The 13154-nt window shown below is 35.5% G+C and overlaps 1 protein-coding gene across 1 annotated transcript in view; it reads right to left on the bottom strand.

Moving 5' to 3' along the window:
- Positions 1–725: 725 nt before the first annotated feature.
- LOC121906610 (CD209 antigen-like protein C) overlaps positions 726–13154 on the bottom strand; it is a 30517-nt gene continuing 18088 nt past the window's right edge. The window contains exon 6 of the mRNA XM_042425544.1: positions 726–1581. Coding sequence (XP_042281478.1) covers positions 1419–1581 — 163 coding nt within the window. The 3' untranslated portion in view covers positions 726–1418. The remainder of the gene's footprint in view (positions 1582–13154) is intronic.

Here is a 13154-nt window from a genome sequence, read left to right as displayed (position 1 = left end):
ATATTTCACTGTGACATCAGAGCTCACCTGAGATTTATTTTAATAAATTGATCCCTACTTTTAGAACAGGGACTGTTAGTTTTTTGGGTCATAAAGCCCAATATTACATTTGACAATTAAGTCCACATTCAGCTGGTCTATAGACACAAAAGACAGTTCTGGGGAACCTTAATGCTTGGAGGTGGAGGTTGTGATGGATGGTAGGTGTACAAACGGTCCTGTCTAACAGTCAACGTTGGTTCCTTTGAACCATGAAGACAATCCTTCCTCAACTCCAACCAAGTAGTTTTAGTTAAGTAAACAAAAGAACAGCTGTCTCTCATGTCAAAGCCACATGCTTTGCTGACCCACCCGTCCACCTGAACTCTTCCTCAAGTCACTTGTACAAACAACCAGTGCTTTTATTTATTAGTCTCAGACCTCATCCAGTAGATTGTCTAGATTGAGATACAGGATGTTCTGTTTCATTGTTAGAGTTGTTTTCTTCACTTAGTGCCTGTTGAATACAGCATGAGAGTGTGGTGAAAAGACAGATCATCTTTTAACCAAGTCTAGTTTTGAATGAATGAAATCCCCATCTGTAGCTGACCTCTCACATCCCAGTAGAACAGGGTTTTTCTGCACAATTAATGATGATAAAAGAAACATAAAGACACTGAAAACAAATGAATTATTTAAAAAGATTTTAATTATTTTCATAATTGCATAAAAAGCCACAACCAGTATCAGCTACCAGCATTACAAAGGACATCATGACAAACGTCTGACTCCAGTACAGTGCTGATATGTTGTAATTGACTGACTTTATATTGACTCATCTGTTGAATAGTTTTGGTTTACATTTCATCTAAAATAATTTGATAATTTTCTCACAACAGCAAGTGTTTCCCTAGTGAAACCACTAATTATCAAGTAAAATTCACAAACACTGATGGCCTCTGCTAAAGAGATCTGTCAGCTGCTGAACAGACTTCATTTAAAAATTATTTTCAGGAAAGTGTCATTTGATGATATAATAAGACATAATTACACAAAATCTATATTACATTGTTTAATTATGATATGAGGGATGTCATAAGAAATGGTCTCAATCAAGTTTTTTGCAACTTTCAACTATCATGAAATCTTTAGCTAAGACATTAATCAAAATAAAGGTTTTTATGAATCTGTTGCATTTTGCAGAGGTTTGGTTTTGTTTTATCTGTCTGATTCTTTTAGTTGTTTGAAACATTGGAAATTGGTTAATGAAGCTCTTCTGGCAAAAGCTGTAATCATCTAATTTATAGAAATCTCTTTAAAAACGCAGAGCAGAAGCAAAAGGTCATCAGCACAGCAGAGAAAAGTTTTAAATTCACACACATACAAACTGATTTGCCTTTTGCAAAATCATAGTTTGCTTGAAAAAGCATTTTTACATATTATACAGCAGCATTTTTCTCACAGATCCACCGCGTAAGAAAACCACACGACCGATCATTCCAGTTGTCTTCAGTACTCTTGCCAGATATGATATGTGCACAGTCCTCTTCACCCAACTGCGGATTTCCATTTCCATTATTAGGCTCATTTGTCTCCCAGTACCTACAGGTCAGTGAACAAGAGAATCATGACACTTAATCTCTGACATGAACACAGTCCTTCACACAAATAATATTTCTTCACAAACATCACATTAATGGAATTTCTTCTATCTTGCATGATGTGCCTTAGTATAGTTTTGAGCTATAGAGTAGCAAATTGAACAGTGCTGCAGGTTCACTATAGTATTTTTCCTAAATATAAATTTGCAGTCATCAAATAGCAACAAAGAAGCCTCCTGTATAAATAAACACCCCCATAGTGTTCTGGTCATCAGTTACAGTACTGTACAGTTGGTGAATTGTAAAACTTGACTGTGGACCAGAAACTCCGTCTCAGATGCACCATGAAATGGTAGTTTGGTTTGATTTTTTCTCATAATTATCATTTTGCACTGATGATTTAATCAGAAAAGCTTCAGACCAACCTGGAACTGCCAGTCACCTCACATTGTCTGTGATAGAAGATTTAATACATATCACCAACCTCTAATATACAGCAGTGTTTGTGTATGTTGTCAATAAACAACCAACTGAAGCCAAACCTTAAAGTCAGTGGTGTTCCATCAATCCATTTCCAGGTTCCCTCTTTGTCTCTGTCAGTCAAACCAATCCAACTATATCTTCCTACGTCAATGAAGGTAGACAAGAATGTCTGTTTTCAATAAAGAAGGGAAAAAAGTCGTATTATTTATATTGTTGTTTGAACAACACTGTGTTTACATAGGATTACTCTGAACATAATTGATAATAATGAATTTAACTATTTTTATTATTATTATTATTATTATTAAAATATCCTAATAATAAAATCATAATATTTTCTTCTTTGATAAACTTAAATTTTATATTTTTTTAAAAAACTTTTTTGACGTGCCCTTTTGTTTTGTTTTTTTTTAGAATCTCATCTGCACAGTCCTTTACTCCTTTAACGTATGATGGGTTTTTGTGTCTTGTTATTTATACAAACAAATAAACTAAAGAAAAAAAAAACAAAACAAAAAACTATTGACACTGCCACAGCTTTTGTTGTGGTCTTTAAATAGCTGCAAAGCTTAGTGGCAACTGACCTGTATTTGTCCTCATTTACAAGCACATTTATGTAGTGAATGTGTAGTGTTAGCACTGTTTGAATACCTATTAATAACTATTTCTACTTTCTTTCTCAAGAAAGAAATCAGGGAATAAGACATTTCATTAAATTGTGCATAAATTACTGTATACAGAATTCCTGTTGCCAGATATCGTCATGTTTTTTCTTAAACTGATACACATCTGTACTCATTAAATACTTGCAGTGTATGAGTGACTGCTTCTGGAGTTTGATTTGAAAGGTTAAAAGAATGTTAGCTAGCTTGCTAAAGATGAAATGAAATACTTTGATTTTAAGGCAAATGTGCAAACTTAAGAATACCAGCAAAACATGCTACAGAGCAGCACAAGTTCATTCAAATCATTTGAATTATTGTTGTCAAGGTGTTGAACACCAATGATCCATAAAAATAAATAAATTAATTGATTAATAAGTAAGTATTTTAGCTTTTTTTCAAGGTAGATTGCAATTAGGCACAGTTTCTTTACAAGCATACAAACAAACAGTCTGTACCTGTTCTTTAGTGCTGTCTATAACCACCAGATCTGCTCCTTTCTCTCTGCAGTCCTATCTGCCTCTTGACCAGGAACCAGACTCATTGGAGAGGAAATAACAGGAACATCCGAACATCCTTCATCCTGCAGGACAAATTCTGTCTGTAACACACAACATTAGAAATTAGACAAGAATCAAGTCTGTCTGTTTCCAAAGTATGAGGGTTAAAACAACTTAACATGTGACTAGAGTTGACTTGTTGATATTCTACCAACTATGGAGCATTTCTGGTGCTGATTTTTAGCTGCAGTTCTGTGGTATGAATACAATTTTTGTGATTATTGCATCTTTCAAATTATTTTGATGACATCAGTTTTTATTTGAAGATAATAGAACAAACTGTTGATTTCAGCTCATTCTTTCTGTGTCTCCATGTCAGATTTTGAGGTGGGATACTAACACTGGATGACACCACAGAAATAAACACATATACGTTTATCAAAATCTCAAATCTCAAAATCTCCCGCTCACGTTCTTTGACAGCTAGTTTGACTCACTGTTTGATCATGAGCTCAATACCGAGGTTTGGCCAGCAGATGCCTCCCTTTGAATGTATAAAATGCTTTGAAACCATTCTCAGCAGTTCTTCCAAAGCGAGTGGCAAAAGCTTTGTGTCTCCAATCACAACATGCTTTTAATCATCATACAAGGATCTCACAAAGCTCAGCTTTCACACCATCAGATGAAAGTAACATTTGAATCAACAAAAATTCATGTAATACCACCACTAACATTACATTTGAGTCAGAGTCTTGCACTAGGTAGCTCAAAAAATCATCAATCCTTTAATCCTTTTATAAAACTTTAAATCAGCCTACAGTTAAACCAGTGATCTTTGTGTTATTAAGCAAACATCTGTTTATCCTAGTTAAGGCTAACCTGACTTGTTTTTTGGTCATGTGAAAGTAACAAATAAAGTGTTGTTAACTGAGTGTGTAGTCTGTTGATTATAGGTCAGGTTTCATGTTACATTAACAGGTCAAGTCAGGTGCAGGTCTCTAAAACTGGACTTGTGAGTCCTTTGTTTTGAATAAGACAACCAGAGATTGTCTGAAGTACTTCTGAGTAACGTTGGACCAGTGGAAGAGAAAGCATCCTTCTTCAATAAAAGTATACACTAGATCAGTAATTCTTTGTTTTTAATAAAATAAAAATATCTTAGCTATTTCCTTAGATTTTAACATCTATTAAATGTAAGAAAAAATGTTAACCTTCCCACTACAATCATAGTTTTGTTATTGTACACAACATATTGATACACAGCATATTGATCTTCCATAAAAACTAGTTTTCAATCAGGATCATTTGTTATGTGATTTTTGGCTACAGACCAAAAATATGACAACCTGAAAGGCACCTTAACATTTGGGGATGCTGTCTTAAAACACAAATAGTTAAGTAGTTAACTCCGAGATACTGAAGTAGGATACTTACTATGCACTTTGAAAATTACACAACGTTGCTTAATATTAATTGTTTAGTTGTTGTTGTTTAATTGAACTATGTCCTGATGACTCGGATCAAATAAGGTGCTTGAACTTATGATATAACTAATGATATACAAGCCACTTTATGTTCACTTTGAAGTCAGATCTTTTGTATATTTGGTTAAAAAGTAAAACTTTTCTAGACGTCTACTGTACTAACTGTACTGTCTGTGCTTTACTGTGCTGAATGATGTATGTGCAGTTTGTTTTCACATTCATCATCTGAAGGGGAAAGTCTCTCTGTGCTCACCTTCTCACCTTAAATCTGAGTTTACCAGCATGATTTGTGACATCACAAATAGTTTGGAAGCTAATCCTGGTCAAGTGATGAATTACCTCAGAGTGATGTGGAAACATTTGTTTCAGGATCATTTTAGTGGCAATTTTCAGGGTTGAACAAAGTTAATTACATGTGATACACATAACTATTTGAGTAACACTTCTTTGACACCCATGTTTATAATGTATTATAAACATATTTATAATGCATTATAATCTGCTTATAGCTGTATAATTATGTTATAAGCACTCATAAATATTCATAATGCTTTATAACAATAATCATAACACATTATAAAGCATTTTATAATGACTTATAAGGCCAAGTATCATAATACTTCATTGCTGGTCACACACTGACATTTTTTTGCGAGGATCATAATTTTTTATAATTCTCATAGTTGTAATACATTAAAATCATTTTATAATGCATTAACATCACTGTTATAATGCATTAAAATGTGATTATAAGTTACTCTAAGTGGTCATTGGGTGTTTTAAGTGAAGTAATGAAATTCTCGAGGTATGGGCAGATATAATACATTACACACTGGTTATAAGTCACTATAAGTGGTCATTGTTTGCTTTGAGTGAAAAATATCATTAAATCTATGCAAGATCAACACAAAACATTGCAAAATTCATTTATTTGTGTAAAGGGTCATAACAAAAATTGAGTACTCCGATGTGACAACTTTTTGATGATGAACAACTGAATGATGGACATTTACATTTGACTAATGTAATGTTTCCCCAAAAAACTCACTAAATTGACTCAAATGATGGACAATACCTGAAACAATTCTACTTTACCTGTAGCTGTATACTTTACTTTTATGTAAACGTTTGATCAACAAAAGTGACTCCTTAAAAAAAATAGCACTGGTGTTAACACTTGGTAAGTCTCATCCTTTAAAAAAGGGATATTTCACTTTAGTAGAACTTGTCAAAAATCAGCAGTCTTACCTCTGTCTAAAGTCATCTACTAATAAGCTAGTGTCCACTACTGTCCCTGTCATCTGCTGTCAACACCACCATTCCTCCCAGGTGTCAGGCTCCTCATTCACTTCAACTCATTTTGAGGACCAAGTCTAAATATGATACTTATGAAATATAAACAAACAATACAGCAATATTATTCTATGTAATATATTTTAGTTAAAGTTAAAGTTACTTGTTTTTTTGAGCCAATATAGCCAATTTTCAAATTATGAGTGTAGGCAGTATTTCTCACTTACATTAGTGAATTGTAAATGTCCATCATTCAGTTGTTCATTGTCAAATGGGAGTGCTCACTTCATTGTGTGTTATGACTCGTTGAACAAATTAATTAATTTTACAACATTTTGGGCCCTATCTTACACTCGATACAAAGCATCGCCAAGCACAATGCAAGTGTCTTTGCTGGTTTAAGCACCCACCTAGTTTAAATAGCACTACCACTTGTGCCCATCTCAGCGCCCATGGGCGTGTTGGTCTTAAAATGAGGTGTGGTCGGGCGCATTGTTGGTGCATTGCTATATTGAGGCAGCGGAAATCGATTTCGTTATTGAGCAACAAAAACCTGGTCTGAGGTCGATGGTGCAGTATTTCACTGTTATTTTTAAGGCGCATTATCAAGACAGTAATATGCCTACATAGGCAGGTGAACAACGCACATACACACACATACACACAGCAGCGCACAAACATGCAAAGATCACAGAAAGGATTACAATGTGAAAGATTATTATTGTGTACATTAACATATTTGAAAAAATACATGTCATAATGTTTAGTCCTAATATTTATCAGAATTAATTAATTGCAGTAATGACAGACGAAATTGTCTATTGTTATTTGACCATATCGTGGCAATACACAGGTATTTAAACAAACCTGTCAGGTTGACGGTGTGTGTCAAGACCCAGCAAACGGATTTCAACAACGGATCAGACATGGATTTCCTGCTCATCAATACATGAGGACATGAGGAACACATGGGGAAATAAATTAAGTGAAAACAACAATTAATCTTAAGAAGGAAAGAATGGTGCACAGCTCTTAGCTGCTGCCAGCAGCAGGATCAGCATCTCGGAGAGCTGATCAAGTCCTGACAACTGTGTATGATGATTTTTTATATGATTAAAATTAATGATTTAATTTTTGGACAATATTTAACAAATAATCTTTAACATTTTTGAGATTACAGTGGTCAGGTTTCCATACTTTCAGCAATTAAAACCTTGTAGGGAGGCAGGGTCCAGGAGCAGCAGGGGCCAGTGTGATCGTAATGGATTGTGCACTTTCACTGCGTGCACAAGCAGATCCCATTCCTCTGCAGAGAAGCGTTCCTTCTTACTATTTGGCAAATGCGTCATTGTAATAGCAATCCACCAAGGTACAAGCATATCTGGCTTTTCAAGGGAATGGGAGATGACACTCTGATTGGTTTATTGCATGTTACGCGTAAAACACATCCATGATTAATTAAGAGACTATGTACAACAACCCTTTTGAACAATGCAACCTTTCTTCTGATGTTAAACTAGCAAAAGTGGATTTGGACACACCCTAAATGCACTTGTACCATGCGCTTCAGACCGTGAGCTTAGATCGTTAAAATAGGGTCCTGAGTGTTCTTGCATAGATTTAATGATATTTTTTTCACTTGACTTAAAGCAAACAATGACCTCTTAGAGTAACTCAAAATCACATTTTAATGCTTCATAACAGTGATTACTGAGACATTATAATCATTTTATAATGCATTACAACTATGAGAATTATAATACACTATGATCACTATGAAAAAAAAAGGTCAGTGAGTGATCAGCAATTAAGTATTACGATACTTGGCCTTATAAGTCATTATAGAATACATCATAATGTGTTATGATTATTACAGCATTATGAATATTTATGAGTGCTTAGAACTATAATTATACAGTGCTATAAGCAGATTACACTGCATTACAAGTATGTTAAAAATGTATTATAATCATGGGCGTCATATCAAGTGTTACCACATTTTGAATTGTAACATGCTAAATTTACTGTAGCGTGTTACAAAAGTCACATTTAGCATGTTAGCATGATATTATTGGTTAGAATGCTAACATGCTAAATGTTGACAGTGTTAGGAATTTCCTGATGACAAAAATTATTTTAAAATGTTTGAAGATGAGTAAATACAAGAACGAATCCACAAAGTTTTTTACAGTTACAATCAACAAGTTTGTTGTAACTTGTTGATTGAAGATAATTTGTATAATTAATAGGACAGATTGCCACAACATCTTCTATTTTCAGCATAGTGTTCTCTGCAGGTGCTCTTCTACAATGTGTGTGCAGTACTGTATAGCCACAGATGTCACTCACTCTGTACAGACAAACTCTGAAGCTCGTCCATGTCTATAGTTCCAGTGAGGTTGGTAAGCAGCAGGTCTCTCTCTTCAGACACGGAACAAAGCTTGTTATTACTGTCCTGGAGACGCTCAGTCAGGTTGTTTATGACAATGGAATCTGAAATAAACCAAAAGACATGTCACATTTATGTATATTTAGTCACTTATCTCAAATACCATTTTAAAACTTTTCAAATGTACATTTTCAGTAATTACAGCTCCCAGTATCATTTTAAAGCAAATAGCTGTCAGGAGTAGCGGAGCAGGTGGACCCAAATGCAGGACAAAACAACCAGAATGCACTGAAAGAAGTCTCTTTAATACAGCAAAACAAAACCAGACTGAACAGAGCAGAACTTTACAGAACAAAGGATCCAACAAGAATGAACTGAAACACAGGACTGAAATACTAACTGAAATAATGAGGAGATGAGGTGCAGGTGGGCAGATGGGTGAGGGGAATGAGAAGTAGCCAGAAGTAGCCAGCCTGGCCAGCGTAAGTCACTAGTGCGTCTGCTCTATGGGCCACTCAGGTGGCTTCATGCACCACTGAGCAGTGGTGAGGACAAGCCTCCTTGAATGCCCCTAGGGGGTCTTACCTCTTTCCTTTCCTCATGGAAAGCTTCATTAAAAGGCTCTTGTTGGTTTTGACCTTATTCAAAAGAATGTTGTAATTCTCCTTTAACATCTACCAATTCTTCCTCTTTGGTTTCAGGTTGCTGATGGGACACCTTAGCTCTGTCCCTGGCTATCTGTAGTTGCTATCGTATGTCTCGTATGTACTTTTGGTCAGCTTCTCTAAATTTGGCATAGACTCCGACCTTAGCTTTCAGTTCTTTTATTTCCTCTACTGCCCACTTAAGGAGGTTATCAGGCCTGTCAAGTCGATCTATTGTTGTGGCGAGCTCATGATTACATTCTTGGAGGGATTGTTCTAGCCTTTCGCTCTTTCCCTTCAACTCAGCTTTCCCTTCTTCTTCTGGAGGCTCACTAGCACCCTCATCTGGTGCATTACATTGAGCTTGCGGCTCAATGTGCTTCTGCTCTGGCTAAAGCCTGTTCAAGTTGCTGTCAAAGGGTTTTGTCCCCTTCATGCAGTCGTGCAGCTTCTCTTTCATCTGAGTTGCAAAGCCAGGCACCAACTCTTCAGTCATATACACCAACATGTTCATGTTCATGTTCAAAAAAGTACAGTATGAGATGGGGGCTAAAATGACATCAGAATTGTCAAGTTGCATGTTGATATTCTATTCTAATCAGCTTAGTATTTCATTCACATAATCTGTAGGAAGATGACAAAGACAATAAACCCAAAGCATAAACCTCCATTGAGAGAGAGTCTAACCAACTGCCTGATCCCTGCCTGATACCATGTTGAAAAGCACAATTTAATATCTGGACTAAAGAATATCAAAGGCAGCCATCACAGCAGATGGATGGACAATCCTAACTCAGGACCACTACCTAACAGTGAAACTGCATTATGTCAGAAAGGATTAGGCTCATAGGGAAGGTCCTCAAAACAAAAGCAGTATATGAAGCACAGACAGGAGCAGCCCTGGCCAAGGAAATTGACAGCACCCTAATGCTTTGACTAACTGGATAGCTAAAAATTGCTGCCCAGTTAACATAGTAGAAGATGATTGATTGAGGGAAATCATTCAAATTGCACTGGGAGACTCTTAGAATCTACCCTCAAGAGGAACCAGTGGGTCCCAGGTCCCAAAAGGGTCCCTCAAAACTTTAAATAATCTACTGGACTAATTTTTAAAAATACATATTTGTGAAAACTTCATATAGTATTTGTGAGTCACATAAAAGCTTGTTATCTTTTATCTTCCTAATTTTCCTTGACATAGTGGTTGAAAACAATTTTACTTCCCCTCCCTATAATGCAAAAAATGTTTTGGTCTGTCACACTACTGTAAGGTCAAAAGTTTAACATCTAGCCATTAATTATAGTGATCCTTGGTTTATTCTTTATACTCTTCATTTAAATGAGTTGGGCAAAATCTGGACAAATAGACATGGGGCTGCTTTGACCAGCATGATGAGGTGAAATAGAATGATAATTGTTCACATAGCACTGATGGTTAAAATTTATAATGATATGACTGAAAAAATAAAATCCGCATTTTGTGGATAGTAAAAGATCATTATGATAATTGCCAATTAATGGAGAGTAGAATTGAAAAGGCAATTTTATTGTTCCCAGTATTTCTTTTTGCATGTGAAAACAGCTGCATCTAAATAAAAAGAACTAAATGTAAACAATAATAATAAATTAAAAAAAAGAAAACAAGATAATACAATCTACAGTATAGTAATGATGTTTTTAATTTTAGTTTTATTTATATGCGTTACAGTAGGATTTGTAACTGCAAATGTGGATAGTGTGTGGGTGATTGTGATTTTAAGTCAAACAGTGCATCATGTTGACCATCTTATTTTCAATATCCAGAAATTCAACTTAAAGCCCTTATGTGTAGACTTTTATGCAGATATAGTATATTTCAAATGATGGCATACGCTGCTTTTTGTAGAAACATTAGACAGTCTGATGAAAATCATCCTGGGTAAGAGTATGAGTTGAGGTTATCTCCTAGAAAACACTGCATCATGTCAGGGAGAGTCCTGCTTTTAAATTGGACAAAAAGGGTGAATGTGAATGTGATTAGCCACGACTGTCACCAACCTCTGAAACCAACCTACCTATAATGTACATGATAGTTTATGATAATGGGTTCTTTCTACTCCCTCTGGCCATGAAAATACCAAGGTGAGTCAGCCTTGACTGCATTACCTTTTTCCTGAAAATTGAGTCCTGCCTGCCTTGACCCACTCTGTCTTGACAAATTCTGAAGCCTCTGCTTTTTAGTCATTTCAATGAGGCAGGGCTTGACATTAACCTCCTGAGGCACTTGTCCATCGGACAAGTAAATTTACCTTTCACTTGTCCAGGCACAAAAGTCAACTGTCAATTTACTTTTTTCATTTTGTTTGCAAATGCAGAACGCAGAATTCAGATGAACAAACAGTTGACAGCAAACAGTGTCAACATATGAATAATTCAATTTATGAATTTTATTGAAGCCATTACTTCCCTCCTTGAAATGAAACAAGTGCACAAAAATTAGGTAAATAAATATCAACAATATTTATTCACCTAATTTTTAAATATTAACAATATTTATTTACAACACATAAATAAATGGAGGCTTTATGGATGGATAGATGGACCGATCAGTCTTGATCTTAAAAACAAATCTGGATTCTCACACGGTGTATATGGTCCTGAATACAGATCAGTTTTTGAAATATAACAAAATAACAAAACTGACTTATGGGGAATTAATTTGCTCAAACCTAAAGACAACAGTTTGACTGATAGATGAATCAGTCTGATGAACAATGAATCAGCATTTTGTTGACTAATAACTGAAACTATCTGTTAGTTTTAGTGCTGTGTTTACAACAGTTACTGAGGTCAACAACCTTTTAACAGCTTAGGAAAACATCATGTTAATAGAGCTGTTGTGTGGTGTTAGTAACGTTACCTGTATTAAATATCTGTGAGATCCTTTTATAGCAGGGTTTAATCTTGTACTTTGACTTTTGTTTGTTAGGATGTCCTTTAGTTTGGATAACAGATTGTGTTTTTAAAAATATTTACCAGAACAGTCATTCATCTAGACCTTACTAGTTTTTTCTGCCTCCTGCTTTGAATGTGTTCATGTCTCTCCATCACCTTACGCCTGGGCTGCTTTTATGTGTTTCTCTTTCCTCCTTAAACTTTTTCTTTACATCTTAAAACAGTTGCACCTTCTTCCTTCTTGAATCAGTTCTTTACTTTCTCCTTGTTTTTCTTTCAACACCTTTAACTTTACATCCTGCTTCCTCACTTCTGTCTCCTCTCTCCTGATTCCTTCACTCACTCTGGAAATATAAAAAACTTCCTTTCAAAAATCTGACAGAGCATGAAGCACAACTTTAACTGGTGTGGTGTTAATAACAGTAATTGTGGACAAACTACACACGGTGGGAATGCGTCAGCAATGTCAATTTAAAAAACTTCTGTTTCATTGAAGAGCTTTTCTAACTTCTTTGTTGTCTTTTGTCTGACATTATTATTTGATGCCGCACATGTTAATGTCATATATGATCTTCTGAACTCTGATTCATTCGTCTGTCTCATGAAGGCGGCTCCAGTCTGCCTGCTAGCTTCAACGCGGAGGGTTTGTTTGTTTTGAACACCTGCGTAGCAGGAGCTCATGGTGCTTTGTTGGTCAATGTTAACAGTAACAAACTGCAGTAGGAAGCCAGTCTGAGCTAACAGTTGTAAAGTCATTAAAGTTTGCGTAAACGCTATTTCTGAATTTGAGAGGTGGCTAAACGGCATTTACGTGCATTTAGCTGCTAGTATACGTTACATTTGTTTTTATTTGTTTCTTTCGGGAGGTGCAGGGGATAAGGCAATGGTAGTGAAAACACTGCACATAACGTGAAGACACGCTTCTTTTTAAATTACTTTACTTTACTTGTCCAGTGGAGCAACTAAATTTCTCTTCCACTCAACCCACTTGTCCCGGACAAGCCTGTCAACCCTGAATGAGGCATGTCTTTGAAATGTCATGACATGTCTGTGAAACAGCAAATACCTTATACATTCACATGATGTAATATTACACAATATCAACACAAGTCCAATTGTTTCCTAATTTTGCCCCATGACGACAGCTGACGCTCATGATTTTAAATCAGTCTATTAAATATCTCT

This window comes from Thunnus maccoyii, chromosome 11 (assembly GCF_910596095.1).
Source record: "Thunnus maccoyii chromosome 11, fThuMac1.1, whole genome shotgun sequence".
Taxonomy (NCBI): Eukaryota; Metazoa; Chordata; class Actinopteri; order Scombriformes; family Scombridae; genus Thunnus; species Thunnus maccoyii.
This window is presented reverse-complemented; position numbering and strand designations above follow the sequence as displayed.